The sequence below is a fragment of the Gymnogyps californianus genome, chromosome 3, assembly GCF_018139145.2.
Source record: "Gymnogyps californianus isolate 813 chromosome 3, ASM1813914v2, whole genome shotgun sequence".
NCBI lineage: Eukaryota > Metazoa > Chordata > Aves > Accipitriformes > Cathartidae > Gymnogyps > Gymnogyps californianus.
The window spans coordinates 92,513,557-92,527,543 of record NC_059473.1 but is presented as its reverse complement, the minus strand read 5'-3'; the positions used below and the strand labels follow the sequence as shown (position 1 = coordinate 92,527,543).

At 35.4% G+C, this 13,987-nt stretch overlaps 1 protein-coding gene across 1 annotated transcript in view; it reads left to right on the top strand.

The window, feature by feature from the left end:
- MYO6 (myosin VI) overlaps positions 1-13,987 on the top strand; it is an 85,062-nt gene that overhangs the window by 38,672 nt on the left and 32,403 nt on the right. The window contains 8 exon segments of the mRNA XM_050893805.1: positions 1,595-1,752; positions 3,327-3,418; positions 3,894-3,966; positions 6,392-6,519; positions 7,587-7,682; positions 9,747-9,900; positions 9,903-9,919; positions 13,610-13,648. Coding sequence (XP_050749762.1) covers positions 1,595-1,752; positions 3,327-3,418; positions 3,894-3,966; positions 6,392-6,519; positions 7,587-7,682; positions 9,747-9,900; positions 9,903-9,919; positions 13,610-13,648 — 757 coding nt within the window.

The window sequence follows — 13,987 nt, the reverse complement described above, 5'->3', positions numbered from 1 at the left end:
TTATTTTATTAAGCCAACTGATTGAGATATTTAGAGAAGGCATAAGAACTTTTGGCATACAGCCATCATCTTGTATTCTTCATGACAAAGAGGCTTGGTGTGATAAAAATCTTGACATTATTTCTCCTTGTTCCTCCCTGCAGATTTTATCAGTCTGGTTAGCAAAGGCTGTCTCCCTAAAAATCTCTTCTTTTGATTTACTTTAACATTGGATATATCTGTATGTCATGATACAGTATTGTTCAAAGCCTTTGCGTACCCATAGTTGCTCTAATTGTAGGGCGTCTTTTCATGCATGAGATTTTGATACTGTCTGGTCAAGGGGCTATCAGTATTTCAATTTAATTTTTTTCCCTTTATATTTTTTTCATTGACATGTAAAAATCCTTTGGAGTTTTGATCTTTGACAGTCTGATTCTGTTCTGGTCTGATTCTGTTCAGATTGGTGGGACTTTCGCTTTTGAATTATTTGGCAACGTGTTTAGGATCTAAGTGCAATTTGCAATCATACCATAAAGCTGAAAGTTCATTTTTCATAATTCTCTCACATTGTTTCTTAAACACTTCCTTAAGGCTGTATTCTTATATGAATTGTCTTATTCTGGAGACTTCTACAGGTGCTTCCTCAGCTGTGTACAGTGTAACTGTTTTTTGGTTTTGGTACTCTTATCTGTTAATCTGAAACCTATTTAAAAAGCAAAAAGGCTCGTAGAATGTATTTATCCAGGAAATGAGGTGGTTAAATGTGCTTTGAAATAAATGCATTCTAAGCATGTCACTGTCATACTGACTTTATGAAATAGCTAGATATATATTATTATAAGTATAGCTAAATATGTAGTTATATTTGCCTGATATTCCCACAGTTTTGTCATGCATTTCATAGGCTTTGCAGTTGTAACTCATGGGGTTTTTTTTGTTGGTTTGTTGTTTTTTTTTTTTTTTTTTTAACTGCTACACTGGGATATAGACTTGTAATAAATAGTCACAATGTGGTATAAAGGTTTATAAATAAGGGGGGGAGAGAATAAATTCTCATCTCTTAAAAGGCCTCTTCTTCCAGTGTTTAAAATGAATCCTTATTTCGGGATTGCATCTCACTTTCACCATGAGAACACACTCCCTTATCTATGTTTTTTTACTTTTGTTACCGATTAACTTACAGCCTTATAGCCTTAGTTATAACCCTTATGAAAGCATAGGGACAAAAATGTCAGAGCAAAACTGGACTATAGGTTTTATTGTAATGAGGCAGCTCATAAATAAATAGTTGAAATATTTTTCGTAGATGGGCATGTATATATTTTAAATATCTTTGGCAATTATCAGTATAGTTTCTAATTATCTAATAAACGAGTATGAAAACATCTGCATCTCACTTCTACTGAGGACAGTGAAACATTATTCTTTCTTTTTACGGGTAGGATAGTTAATCTAACTTGGCAAGATTGTTTCCTGTCTGGGCCTAGAGCTCAGGGTTTTTTTGTGTCCTGATTTACAATAATTGGAAAGGCTCTTTTTAAGTTTAGGGTCTAACCTCAGTATTTCAGAGTAAGGAATTCTGAAAAAGAAGATCTCTATTTTTGTTTTTTAGGGTACCCTTGAAAGTGGAACAAGCAAACAATGCTCGTGATGCCTTGGCTAAAACGGTGTATAGTCATCTGTTTGACCATGTAGTGAACAGGGTAAACCAGTGCTTTCCATTTGAGACTTCTTCTTTTTTCATTGGAGTTCTAGATATAGCTGGTTTTGGTAAGTATACTTAAAAAAAATTAATTAATTTTCTAGTTGTCTATTATTGCCACCAAAGATTCAATGATAAATTCTGTAATGGAGAGTGGGAGGGCTTTCTTTTCGGTGGTGGTGGGTGGGATGGGTTACAAGGGCTTAAGAAGATATTAAGAGAGCAGATAAAGCCTCATTTTCCTGAGATACAAGAATGTAGAGGAGGTCTAGAGCTTCTCCTGATGACCTAATAACACTAACAAGCTGTCATGGTTTAACCCCAGCCAGCAACTAAGCACCATGCAGCTGCTCACCCCTCCCTGCTCCCAATGGGATGGGGAGGAGGATCAGGAAAGAAAGTAAAACTCGTGGGTTGAGATAAGAACAGTTTAATAACTACAGTAGAATAAAATATAGTACTACTACTAGTAAAAATATAATAATAGTAATGAAAAGGAATGTAACAAAAAAAAAAGAAATAAAACCCAAGAAAAGACAAGTGATGCACAATGCAATTGCTTACCACCTGCTGACCGATGCCCAAGCAGTGATCCACACCTCCTGGTTTATGTACTGGGCACAACGTTCTATGATATGGAATATCCCTTTGGCTAGTTCGGGTCAGCTGTCCTGGCTGTGTCCCCTCCCAGCTTGTACATCTGCTTGCTGGCAGAGTATGGGAAACTGAAAAGTCCTTAACTTAGGATAAGAGCTACTTAGCAACAACTAAAACATAAGTGTGTTATCATCAACATTATTCTCACACTAAATCCAAAACACAGCACTGTACCAGCTACTAAGAAGAGAGTTAACTCTGTCCCAGCTGAAACCAGGACACAAGCGTTAGTGTGAAACTGAGCATCTTTGTAATGGTTTCAGATTCCTGTAGTGTCTACGTAGACATGGCTTTTAAAGGACTAAAAATTTGGAATGGAATCTTACTGTGGCCACCCAGTAAAATTAGGAAAGATATTGCACATGCATGCTGTTTTCCCATCCAGTCCTGAGAAGATCACTGCATACTGACAGACAGGCAAATGAAGTCTCTGAATTAAGATACTGTTTCCTGGAGGATGGATAGTTCTGTTACAGAGTGGGACTTCAGGCTCTTCATTGCTCCCGGGAAGTGGTGGGTGTTGATAGTTCCTGTAAAGCTTTTGTCCTGTTTGGCTCACGGAGATTCAGAATAGGGCATGTTTTGTGGTGTGCTCTAGCTCTGCTAAGGTGGTCCAAGAACAGTGAAAAAGGGAACCTTCGGTTTTCAGGTCTTTAGAGCTAGGATATCCTGTGCCAGCCTGTTGTAACATGGATGCATGAGGGTGTGTTGGTACAGTTTCAGTGTATGGTAGCATCTTGCTTTGGTCTGCTGCCAAATATAACTGTCTGGTATTTGTCTTAGAAATATGACCTGCTGCAGTATTTTTATATGTGTCTTATGTGCAACTTGAAAATCTGTAAAAGCTTTGATTTTACTGAAAGAAACGAATATGTATCTGAACACATCTTTAAATATTAGCACTGTGAAGCTTCTCTTTATCTACTAAGTAATGTAAATTCTTGGAACACTGGTTTATCGTAGAAGTTTAACTTCTGTTTTTCAGAATACTTTGAACACAACAGTTTTGAACAATTCTGTATTAACTACTGTAATGAAAAACTGCAGCAGTTTTTTAATGAAAGGATTCTGAAAGAGGTACGTTATATTTAATGTTATATTTGAGGATTTATTTTTTTAGTAAAGAGATACTTAAAGTAGCACTGCTTTCCATAAGATTGCACGTTACGCTTAGATTAAAAAAAATTCAGTTGACAAACTGTTTCCCTGCTGTGTGACAACTGGTTGTGCAAGAAAAGAGTATGGCTTCTTGAAAACCAACAATCTTTTTTTCTTCTTCTTTTTTACCATTCATTAAAATGAGGCATCCAGATACTGGACAATATCTCATACCTAATGGGACAATCTAATTGCATGGGCTTATCATTAAGGAGGTGAAGTTGGAATATATTAAGCTATGGAAGGAAATTCTAAAATGTGTGTAGATTCATGCTGTATTTAAAAATGTCTTCATGTTTATTTAAAAAAACATTTTTGGTGGGTAAAAAAATATATGGTGAGTGGTGTTTTCTCTTTTCAATTATGGTGGGTTTTTTTGTTTGTTTTGTTTTAGGAACAAGAACTTTACCAAAAAGAAGGCCTGGGGGTTAATGAAGTGCGCTATGTAGATAATCAGGACTGTATAGGTATGTACTTCTTGAAATGTCAAGCTATTCGTTAGCGTAATGGAAGAAAAAAGCTTCAAGCAGAGAGGCAAAATATGCGTAGCACTAGTAATTTTATGCTTTTAATGACTGTTGCAACCTTGTGAATTCTTCCAGCTTTGTATAACATTGCAGTTCTGGTTGGTAATAGAGCCATGTTGTCGTACAGTGTGTGATAACTGCAGCTGGGACTTGCGAATTTCTTGTGCGTTTTCCTAGAAAACTAGTTAAAACACCTAAATAGAGTAAATAAAGTGAAGAAGGGTGTGAGGGTGTCTGGGGAAAAATATTCCATGAATTAAAAAAATCCCATCCCATTCCCCCCACTCTTTTTGAGCCAGTGAGCAAAGAAACAAAATGAACTATAGGCAACAGGCTGTAGATGTTATTGCTGCTTTTATGTTTCCACAGACTGATATACCAGAGGCTTAAGAATGATGATGATGTTTTTTTCTCTGCGTTTAACTCGTGTTCTCCAAAATGGTGTATTGTGAACAAAAGTTCATCTTGCTTTCGGATTTACAGTAATTTGCTTATGGTAACTAGTCAGTCCTGGCTGAGTAGAGGATTCAGAATGACAGAATTCAACATGTGTTGCAAAATATCTGGTTCTTCTGAGTTTCTGTAGCTCTGCTGAAGAAGTTTTCAGTTTGTCAGACAGGACTGTACAGGCACTAACTCTGACTTAACTAAAGACAGCTCTTGTCAAGCAGACCTCTAGCCATCTTGTGAAAAAGCAACAGGAAGGTATTTGGAGGAGGGAACAAAAGCATAGCAACAGGAAATAAGTGACTTCTATGAATACAAATCTTATCTCTTCTAGTGGTTTAATAATGTGTTTAATAATGTGTATATGAGCCTGAGCCTGTTACCAAAAATGTTGTTATACTTTAGAGACTGTCATTGTTCTCTGAAAAGGGTTGCTCCCCTGCCAGTGCTGCTTTTTTTTTTTTTTTTTTTTTTTTTTTTTGAAACATATCTCAGGATCAAAGGGAGTTCCCTGGTGCCTATTGGAAGAAAAGGTCTCTGTCTGACTCACAGTGGGAAAATGGGTCAGGTTGTGGAGATTGTTGCCAAGTTGTTGCTTTTTCCTGCCATAGAAAAGGTTTGGACAGCTTACCTAAGAATACAAGTAGCAGTCCCTCAGTCATGACCCCTTTTACTATTCCAACCAACATATGACACCCCACCACACATTTGACACATTTCTTCATTGTATGAGTTATTCTTATATAAGTTAATAAATTATAGCTTAGTTAAACTACAGCATGTATGCCTTTTTTCTGTTCTTGCTTAGTCAGCAGAAGAGGATCTTCTACTGCCTTTTGAAGTGAGTGAGAAAAATAATGTTGGTTTCTGTCAAAATATGATTTTGTTTAAGGTGTTGGACCACGCTGGTGACAGCAGTGAACATGTAGAAATATTAACTGTCACAAAAGAGAAGGATATTATGTTGACATGGACAATTTTTTAACACTATGGAAGAATCTTAGAAAGAGGCATTAGTATGTTAGAATGTTTTGATGGAATGGTAGTCATCTCTGTAGCTAAATCAGCTTATTCAGATTTTATAAGCGTAAATTCTTTGCATTGGGACTTTGTGCTTTATGTATAGCCTCATACTGTTTGCAGTCTGTGGTAAGAGTTCACAGGCATTGCTGCAGTGCAAGCATTAGTCATTTCTTCCTTTCCACAGAAAAAAAGGTAGGTAGTAAAAATTCCTCTTAGAGGAACAGTTTTGTAGATAATACAGAAAAGTTTTAAAAGCTGCGAATTCTTGTGTCTAATAGTTTTAAGAGCATGAATTTCTATGTCAGCTTTCAAGGGCTTTTGTATATGTATGTGAAAGGTCAAGGCAATACACTTGTAAAAAGTTGTGAAACCACTACTGTATGCTCAAGTCTGATCTGTCTTTCTTAAAACAAATACATTTCATTTTTCTCCCTGGATCTTGTTGTGAATGGAAGGATATGCCTTTTCATGCTTTTAGTTTTGATGTGGTGAAACGTGGATGAAAAGCTTAAAAAAAACCCCAACACAATATAAGCAATTATCCCATAAAGACCTATGGTCATACCACAGAAACATTTAGGCACCTTTTGGGAATTAGATGACTAAATTCAACTTGAGACTGAGAGTAAAAATCAAACAATCCGTGCCTTATCTTTTTTTCCCCGTGTTCCTTGTGTTAGAGTTAGAACTTGGTACGTATAGGATATCGATTAAATCAACAATTCCAAAATGTAGAATTAATTTGCAATGACTTTTTGTATTTTGTGTTAACAGCTTTCCCTAGATACCTTTGTAGAGAATTTGATCAGTAGCATTTTAAACATGTAATGTTCAGTTCTGGTATGAGTTTATATATTCTGTAAATATATTTTGTTTTATTTTGTTTTATTAATAGATTTGATTGAAGCAAAATTAATAGGTGTACTGGATATTTTGGATGAAGAAAATCGTCTTCCCCAACCAAGTGACCAGCATTTTACTTCAGTTGTGCACCAGAAACACAAGGACCATTTCAGGCTCTCTGTAGGTTTATTTTTGCTGTCTGTCTTGTTTTAATAAAACAGTTCTTGGAACAGTTGATAGTAACACTTCAATTTAATGAAAACCTTTCCTAAGAAATCTCATACCATGCCAGTCTGCACAATCCATATTCTTTTGTTAAGGACAAGTTTGGTTATTAGGTTTGTTGAAAAGTTCACTGAAGGCTTAAGTCTTCTAGCAATTCTAATATCCTGCTGAAACTAAAGCCGTATTCTTCTCTTACATTTGAAGTTTGTTAACGTGTGATGCATGAAAAGGAAATAAAAACACATTTTGATTTAGATTATTTCATATTAGATGAGCTATTTTGTTGTTCCTTTCAAAAATTGCTTGCTTTGGAGAATGTTTGACTCACATGGAGTATCTAGCTAGCACTTCAGAGATGAAAATAGGGAACACACAAGGAAAACCTTTTTGTTGCTAATTCTTCAACATACAGCACTCTGTGGAAGATTAATGCAAATTATTGCAATTTATGTACAGGACTTCTGTTGAAATGCAAAAAAAAAAAAAAAAAGTTAATTCCCTGCTGAAAAAATGTAAGCAAAGGGAGCCAAATAAAATTGTCATCCATTTACCTTTTGTTAAGTTTCCACTTAATCTTGCTTAACTGGATTCCTGTGCAATGAAACATTTTTGTCCATATGTGTACCATCAGCTAGGTGGTTGCCTTTTAAAATATACCATCTAAAACATGTTTAAAGCTTCTGTCTAATCCTATTCATATGACAAGGCTATTCATCAGCTGTGGAATGAATGGTCTAGAAATTGTTGATGAAAGGCAAAAAGAAAATCAACTAGCTGGTGTTAGCAATCCTGGTGACTTTTATTTTGAATGTGACATATCTAAGGGTGTGAATGAGAATGAAAATAGGTTTTTGGAATATCTTGATTTGAACAGGAATGGTAGTCGTCATCACAATTGTACTGCAGGAAGTGTCACTTTTAACACCTAGTGCTCCCAGCAGAATTGTGGTGATGTTTTAAGAATAAATTTATTCTCACTCTCCAGTGTTATTCTTCTTTGTAATTCAACTTTTTAATTCCAGATTCCTAGAAAGTCTAAATTGGCTGTTCACAGAAATATCAGAGATGATGAAGGCTTTATTATCCGACATTTTGCAGGAGCAGTATGCTATGAGACGGTAATTTTACTTACGCAAGCCTGTTTTTGTTACGCTTTGTAGTACTTTTATGTTTTTCAGTGTATATAGGTTAAATAACAAAACTTCCTTTCACCAGAGGAGAAATTAAAAAGTTGATATGTCTTAGCTTTGAAACTAATTTTGTGAGTAAGTGACAGAATCGACAGTTTCTTTTAACTTCTCACATTACAGACTGTTCTGGTGACATACTTTTTGTAAGAGTTTGTTATAAATCTATAGGTAACAGTGTCAATATTAAATATATTGATTCATGATCTACTGCATATCTTAACATCAACAGACGTCTGCATCTTGGGGAGAGAAATACACTACGTGATATAAAAGTATTGTTACACTTGAGTAGCTGTTCGGAAGCATGCTTATCTTTGTATGCAGTCACTGTTTATGTTATATTAAGAATCACATTTTATACTTTTTGTTTTCCATTTCTACTGGGAATAGAATCATTCATGTAAGAATACGAAATACCTGAAATTGCCAACCTCAAAATACATTCCAGATTCTTGTACTTTTTTGACTGTTCATCATACAAAAACATTGAAACACCTGAAGCCAATATCTAAAACCTGATTTTTTAAAAAATAAGTGTTTAGGATAAGCAGAAGATCCATAATGCTTCGTTGTTCTGTTCTGTAACTCCAGTGTGTAAGAGGGAAGCTACTTCCAAAGATTTTTTTGTCATTTGAAAATGTGTACTTTAAGGGCTTGTACTTATTTATTTCAAAATACTCCAAGAAAGATAATGATTGCTGTGCTGTTTTGAAATAAGCACATTCTGTAGGTCATTTTACAAATAAGAAGATTGAAGTCTGTGTGTTACCTACCTGATTTTTCTGAGGTTACTCAGTGAGTCAATATCAAAATAATAAACAAAATTGGAACACATTTGTTCCAAGTGCTGTACGTTTAACGGTGTACCTCATCATGATATATTGATAATACCTTTGAGTGTCTTCAGGAACAGAGGAGTCAGATGTGAGCACATAAGCTCTGCTGTCAGAGCTAATCAGATACAAGGTAACTTTGGTCCAGGAGCTATGCTAATATGCTTGACCTAATTTATCCCCTCCTCAGAGGGACTTACTTAGCTTGGGCCATAAAACTTTTGGACTATAGCTGCTTTGTATCTCACCTGTTACTTGTTTCTCTTTCTCACTGCACTTGTGGCAATTCTCACAATCTGATTTGTGGTGAGGATGCTCATCTAGCTATATTCATATTCCAGTCTTGTGTTTTCATAGTCCAAGGGAATTTTGGAGGCCTGTATTTGTCCTTTGATTCTCATCGCCATTAGATCCTTCTTTGGGATATCTGGCAAATTCATATTTTCTTCGAATTAATCTTGGCCTCTTCTGTTCATAAATATCAAAGTCACTATTAAAGTTGCACCAAAAGCTATTGAGAATTTTGTTAGTGTGAAATTGGATACTAGTGTCTTGATCTCTGAATTTCAGTGTAATGTATTGTTCTTAACTTCTAGAAGTTAGTGAGCCAATTTAAATAAACCAGAGGTAAGGTTTGTAGGAAGGGACAATATCTTTTATTAAATCAACTGTTCTTAAATAGTCATAGTACTACTAAAATAACCATTTTTCATTTCATTTTCCAAACCGCGTAGATGCACCAATTAAAGTGTGCATGTTAATTCCCATTTCACAACAGATCTTAAGTGATATTACAAGCGGTGAATAATTACGCTTCTCAGAACTCCCAAGTGATGATGTGCTGAGTGCTGGAAATGAAAACAAGGAGGATAATCATTGACAAAAACACAGCTGATCTCTTAAAAGGCACTAAAGCTTACCTTGGGTTTCATGATTCCAACAACATCCTTCAAATTTAAGAATATCTTTTCTCTCTGTCATTAGTGTTTTGTGTGTCCAGTTGAAAAGTTGTTTGAAATACTGTATGAATATTTACCCCACATATTCTTGCTGATTTTTGAATTAAGTATATAACTTTGTTTTCTTTAATTTTCTTTAAGACTTAAATAACTGGGGCAGTGAAACAAATGTGCTGTTATTTCTTGGGTTGTCTTTTCAGATGCAATTTGTGGAAAAAAACAATGATGCTTTGCACATGTCCCTTGAATCTCTTATATGTGAATCCAAGGACAAGTTTGTTCGACAGCTGTTTGAATCTAACACTAACAACAACAAGGATCCCAAACAAAAAGCTGGGAAACTTAGTTTCATCAGTGTGGGAACAAATTCAAGGTAACATAATATAGCAAAGAATTTTATCTTCTTGTAATATATGCCACTTTTAAGTTACCTGAAATAAGTAGAACCTAAAGTTGGGACAACTAGTGGTAACTGAGATTCAGACAAAGAAAATTTTGTTAAATAGATGTTTTTTCTATTGAATTATAAGAAACCAGTATCTTCAAGCTATGTGCTATGTGTTTCTGTCAAAAAGATGTTTCATAGTAGTCTTTACAGAGACTATACAGTAATTTTTAAGTTAGAATTTTGCAAAGCCACATAGAAGTCTTTATTCAAAAGATTTAAAGTCTTGAGATCTAAATTTGGATTCTGTGGACTTTAAGAGGTTCTAAATGTGACAAAAGGTGTTCTTCCATCCTGTCTTAATTGTGCATTCTAGAAAGTGTATCAATTGGCTACAGTTTGCCATTCTCAAAACTCAATACCTAACCTAACCACTGTTTTTCCTCTTCTAAAATATAGTCATGGCTTTCACAGAAAGATGTTCGTTGTGCTGAATGTTTCCTTTCTCAATACCTGAATCTGATGCTTCTCCTCATTTTCTCCTTTCTTCTGCTTGTTGTAAAGCTGACCTTCAAACCTTGTCCTCTCCAAATGTTTTCTGCATCCTTTTCTCATTCAGCAGTTTTATTTTAGCTGGACTATTCCAGCTCAGGATGGCTAGAAAGAGAACTATAGGGGAATTAAGAGATGAAAAGCAGGCACAACCATGGGCTGCAGGTAAATTTTTCAATCTCGTGGATTTACTGTTGGTAGAGCTGCTGCAATTCCAGCAAGAGCTCTTCTCAACGCATCTGGGCCAGATCCAATGAAGGATTTGTATGCCTTCAAGTCAAGTGCTGCAACATTTTTGGTATGCTACCTTACCTAGGGCACCTAAAACCCCTCATCATGTTCCTAGCTAGACTCCTTATGCAGTCCCTGGGGAAAGCAGGTATCTTAGACAATCCACAAACCTTCTTGTAGAGTGGGGCACTGCCAAGAGCAGAAGAGTGTTTCTGCATTTCCGCTCCATGTCAAGGTTAAGTGCTGAATCAAGACTGCAAGATAAATTCCTTCTTACATAATCGTATTTTTTGGCTAGTGATTAGAACTGTTCTCTAAAAATGCAGGGGCTGAAGAACAGGAAGGATATGGTAGCAGCACTTGCTTTTTGTGTAGCAGCAGTACTCTGCTTCAGGTCTATACTGTATTCAGTGTTTTATGTCTACTGTATTTCCTGTAGTGCCAAGTTATTGGTCAGTCTGACAAAGGGGATTCTCCTTGTACCCTTCTGGAGATGGGTTGTTATGTAGCCAAAAATAAAACTTTGGTGCGTCAGGAAGAGTAGGAGACAGAGCCTGACTTGTAAGCTAGTGGTTTTGGTATTTAACTGGGAATTGGGCAGCCTGCTCTCTTTGAATTTTGATCTGACGATTATTTCCTCCTCCTTATTATATAGTGGTTGTAGAATTAAACTGTAGCAATTGGTTTAATATAAAATGCATGATCAGAAGGCAGACTGAAAAATGGAATTGCATACAGATAAGCCATCTCCTGAGCCAAGCCTGCAACCATGAGTCTGTTGCAGGTGAAACTAGGATCCATTGTTTTTTATAACTGCATTTTCAAAATGAAACCAACTGTGGGATCTTTGAGATAGTTTCCACTTTCTTCCATCTGGGTTTTCAATTTGTCTTGGATTTAGCACCCTACATCCAATAGATGTGGACATGTGAATGATACCATTGTCCAAGGAGGGCTGAAGTAAAAAGGGAGGTATTTTTTAAGTTAAGCAGCAATTGAGTGGGGAACTTTTTGGTTTGCCTTTTGGACTTTGGTGTTCACCTCTACACCTAGAACATGACTAAAGTCCTCTTTGGATCTGGCCCATCAATCTATAATTCTTTCAATGTTTTCAAGTTTCATGGCATTTTGAATGTATGTGTTACTTCCAGTAATTCATTTAGTGGTACCTTCCCAGACACAACACATGCTGATGAACACTAATAGCCTTGAAAATTTCACTTCAGATGACATCAAAATAAGTTCTATTATCTTAGTAGAAATTTCATCTCTTTGAGAGTAAGAATTCTTAGTGTGTCAGTATGTCAGTCACGTCTCAAATTCTTCTAATTACATCAATTATTAGATGATGTTGCAGGGACTTCTCTTTATGAAATCCTTCACACATCCCTTCCTTATAACTAATTAAAATTAATTCTCATAAATCAGTTGAGGAAATAATGATTAATTAGTTCATCAGATCTACTCAAGAATCTTTGGGATGATTTTACCTTACTATGGTAATGATGGATTAAATCGTGATAATTCAAAGAGCAGTAGTTTTAGCAATATGTTTTATTCATATGATCATTTCATTAGTGAAACTTACCTGAGAATGGCTCTGGCTTATTTCTTGTCAAATCACAGAGTATAAGGAAGGGGTTTTTTTCCTCTAGCAGAAATTTATTTTGTTGATGGAAATTGGGCTGTCCCTTCCAAAATTAAGCATTTCTAACTTAAAAAACCATAAAGATTATATTCAAGTAGAGATATAGAGTGTATGTGTAAATGAGAACTGAGCAGGAGGTTATTAGTGTTTGTCATGCCTCTTGTGGCACTCCTCTCTTTCTAACCATATCCATGATAAGTTAAAAAAAGCCCAAACCAATTGTATCCACTGGAAGGACGACTGGCAGCTGTAGGTGACGCATATTGCCCATACAAATCTGGTTTCTTGGATTCAAGGTAATTGAAAGATCTGGTTAAAAAAAAATTAGTCAAAAGTCAGATCCTTTCAATTTTGGTTCCAGTACAGAAAATGAGGAATATGTTAGGACATAGAAAATTCTGTCTGACTTCAGTCTATATACTTAAAGCTTGGTAGTAAACTAGAAAGGCTGGTACAGCAGTAATCTATGTGGTAAAACAGACACATCTGTAAAGTAAAAGTATAGCTGTTTTCCTGATGTGGTTCTGGAATATTTTAAGTCCCTACCAATTACATTCAGTAGCAACTGTAACTCGTTTTCCCTGATAGCCTTAAGTCTCTGGTGATCCTGTAGACTTGCCTCCAAATAATCATAGGACTGTGGTCTTTTCTCATCACAGTATGTTTAAATCCAGCCTCAGTAAATGTGATTTTAAAATTATAGTCTACTGTCATCAACAGAGAATTAAAAAATTGAAGTTTGGAACTAAAAAGAGATTATGCAGATTCATTCACCTGAATGTTGACTTAGCTTCAAAAACCCAAGAAAACCCTGAGCATATCTGTTTTCTCTGTTAATTATTTAACATACAAATATATGCTAGTTATAGATTAAATTTGGACTTTCACAAATTTTCAGTGTATTTTTTTTAAATTATTGCTGATCAGTCTCATTTTGTTTATAATTTTATTACTTATCCATTATTTCCTTTATTTCCCCAAATGGACTTGCACCTTTTTTTGATGACTATGTTGTAGTAACTAGTCTGTACAGTATTGTTGTACAATTAGACACAAGCAATTTCCTCAGGACCATTCATGCACATTGGCATGATTTTGTCTGTTAAAATTTGTGATTGTTTGATTTATCAATTCTGTCTGATTTACTAACAATGAACATGCATGCAGTAATGCTATACCACTATTCTGTGTGTATATTTCTGTAGTTGTCATGGTCAGACTCTTGAAACACCTGTTTTCTTTTACAGACTCAGTTAAATTTGCTTCTTGAGAAGCTTCACAGTACTGTAAGTATATATACAGATGCAGGTTCATAATTTTCTGACATAAGTCATAATCTATTATGTCAACAATATGGCTTATAATACATGTGATAAGTAATTGCTTTAGAATTTGCAGTTACGTGGCACGTTTGAAATATCTTGGTGTGCAGGTGATGGTTATTGAGTTACTTTAAAAAAACACCACCACCTTTAAAAAAGTTATTGTAGAATGAAAGTTACACAATCTGAGTAAACAATATGAAATCTGTCTGGGCTGCAATCTCCTTTTTTGTCACTTTTACTTCCTTCCATTCACTGGTTATCATTGATGACTAATTTGCAGAAGATTTAGAGATGTTATTT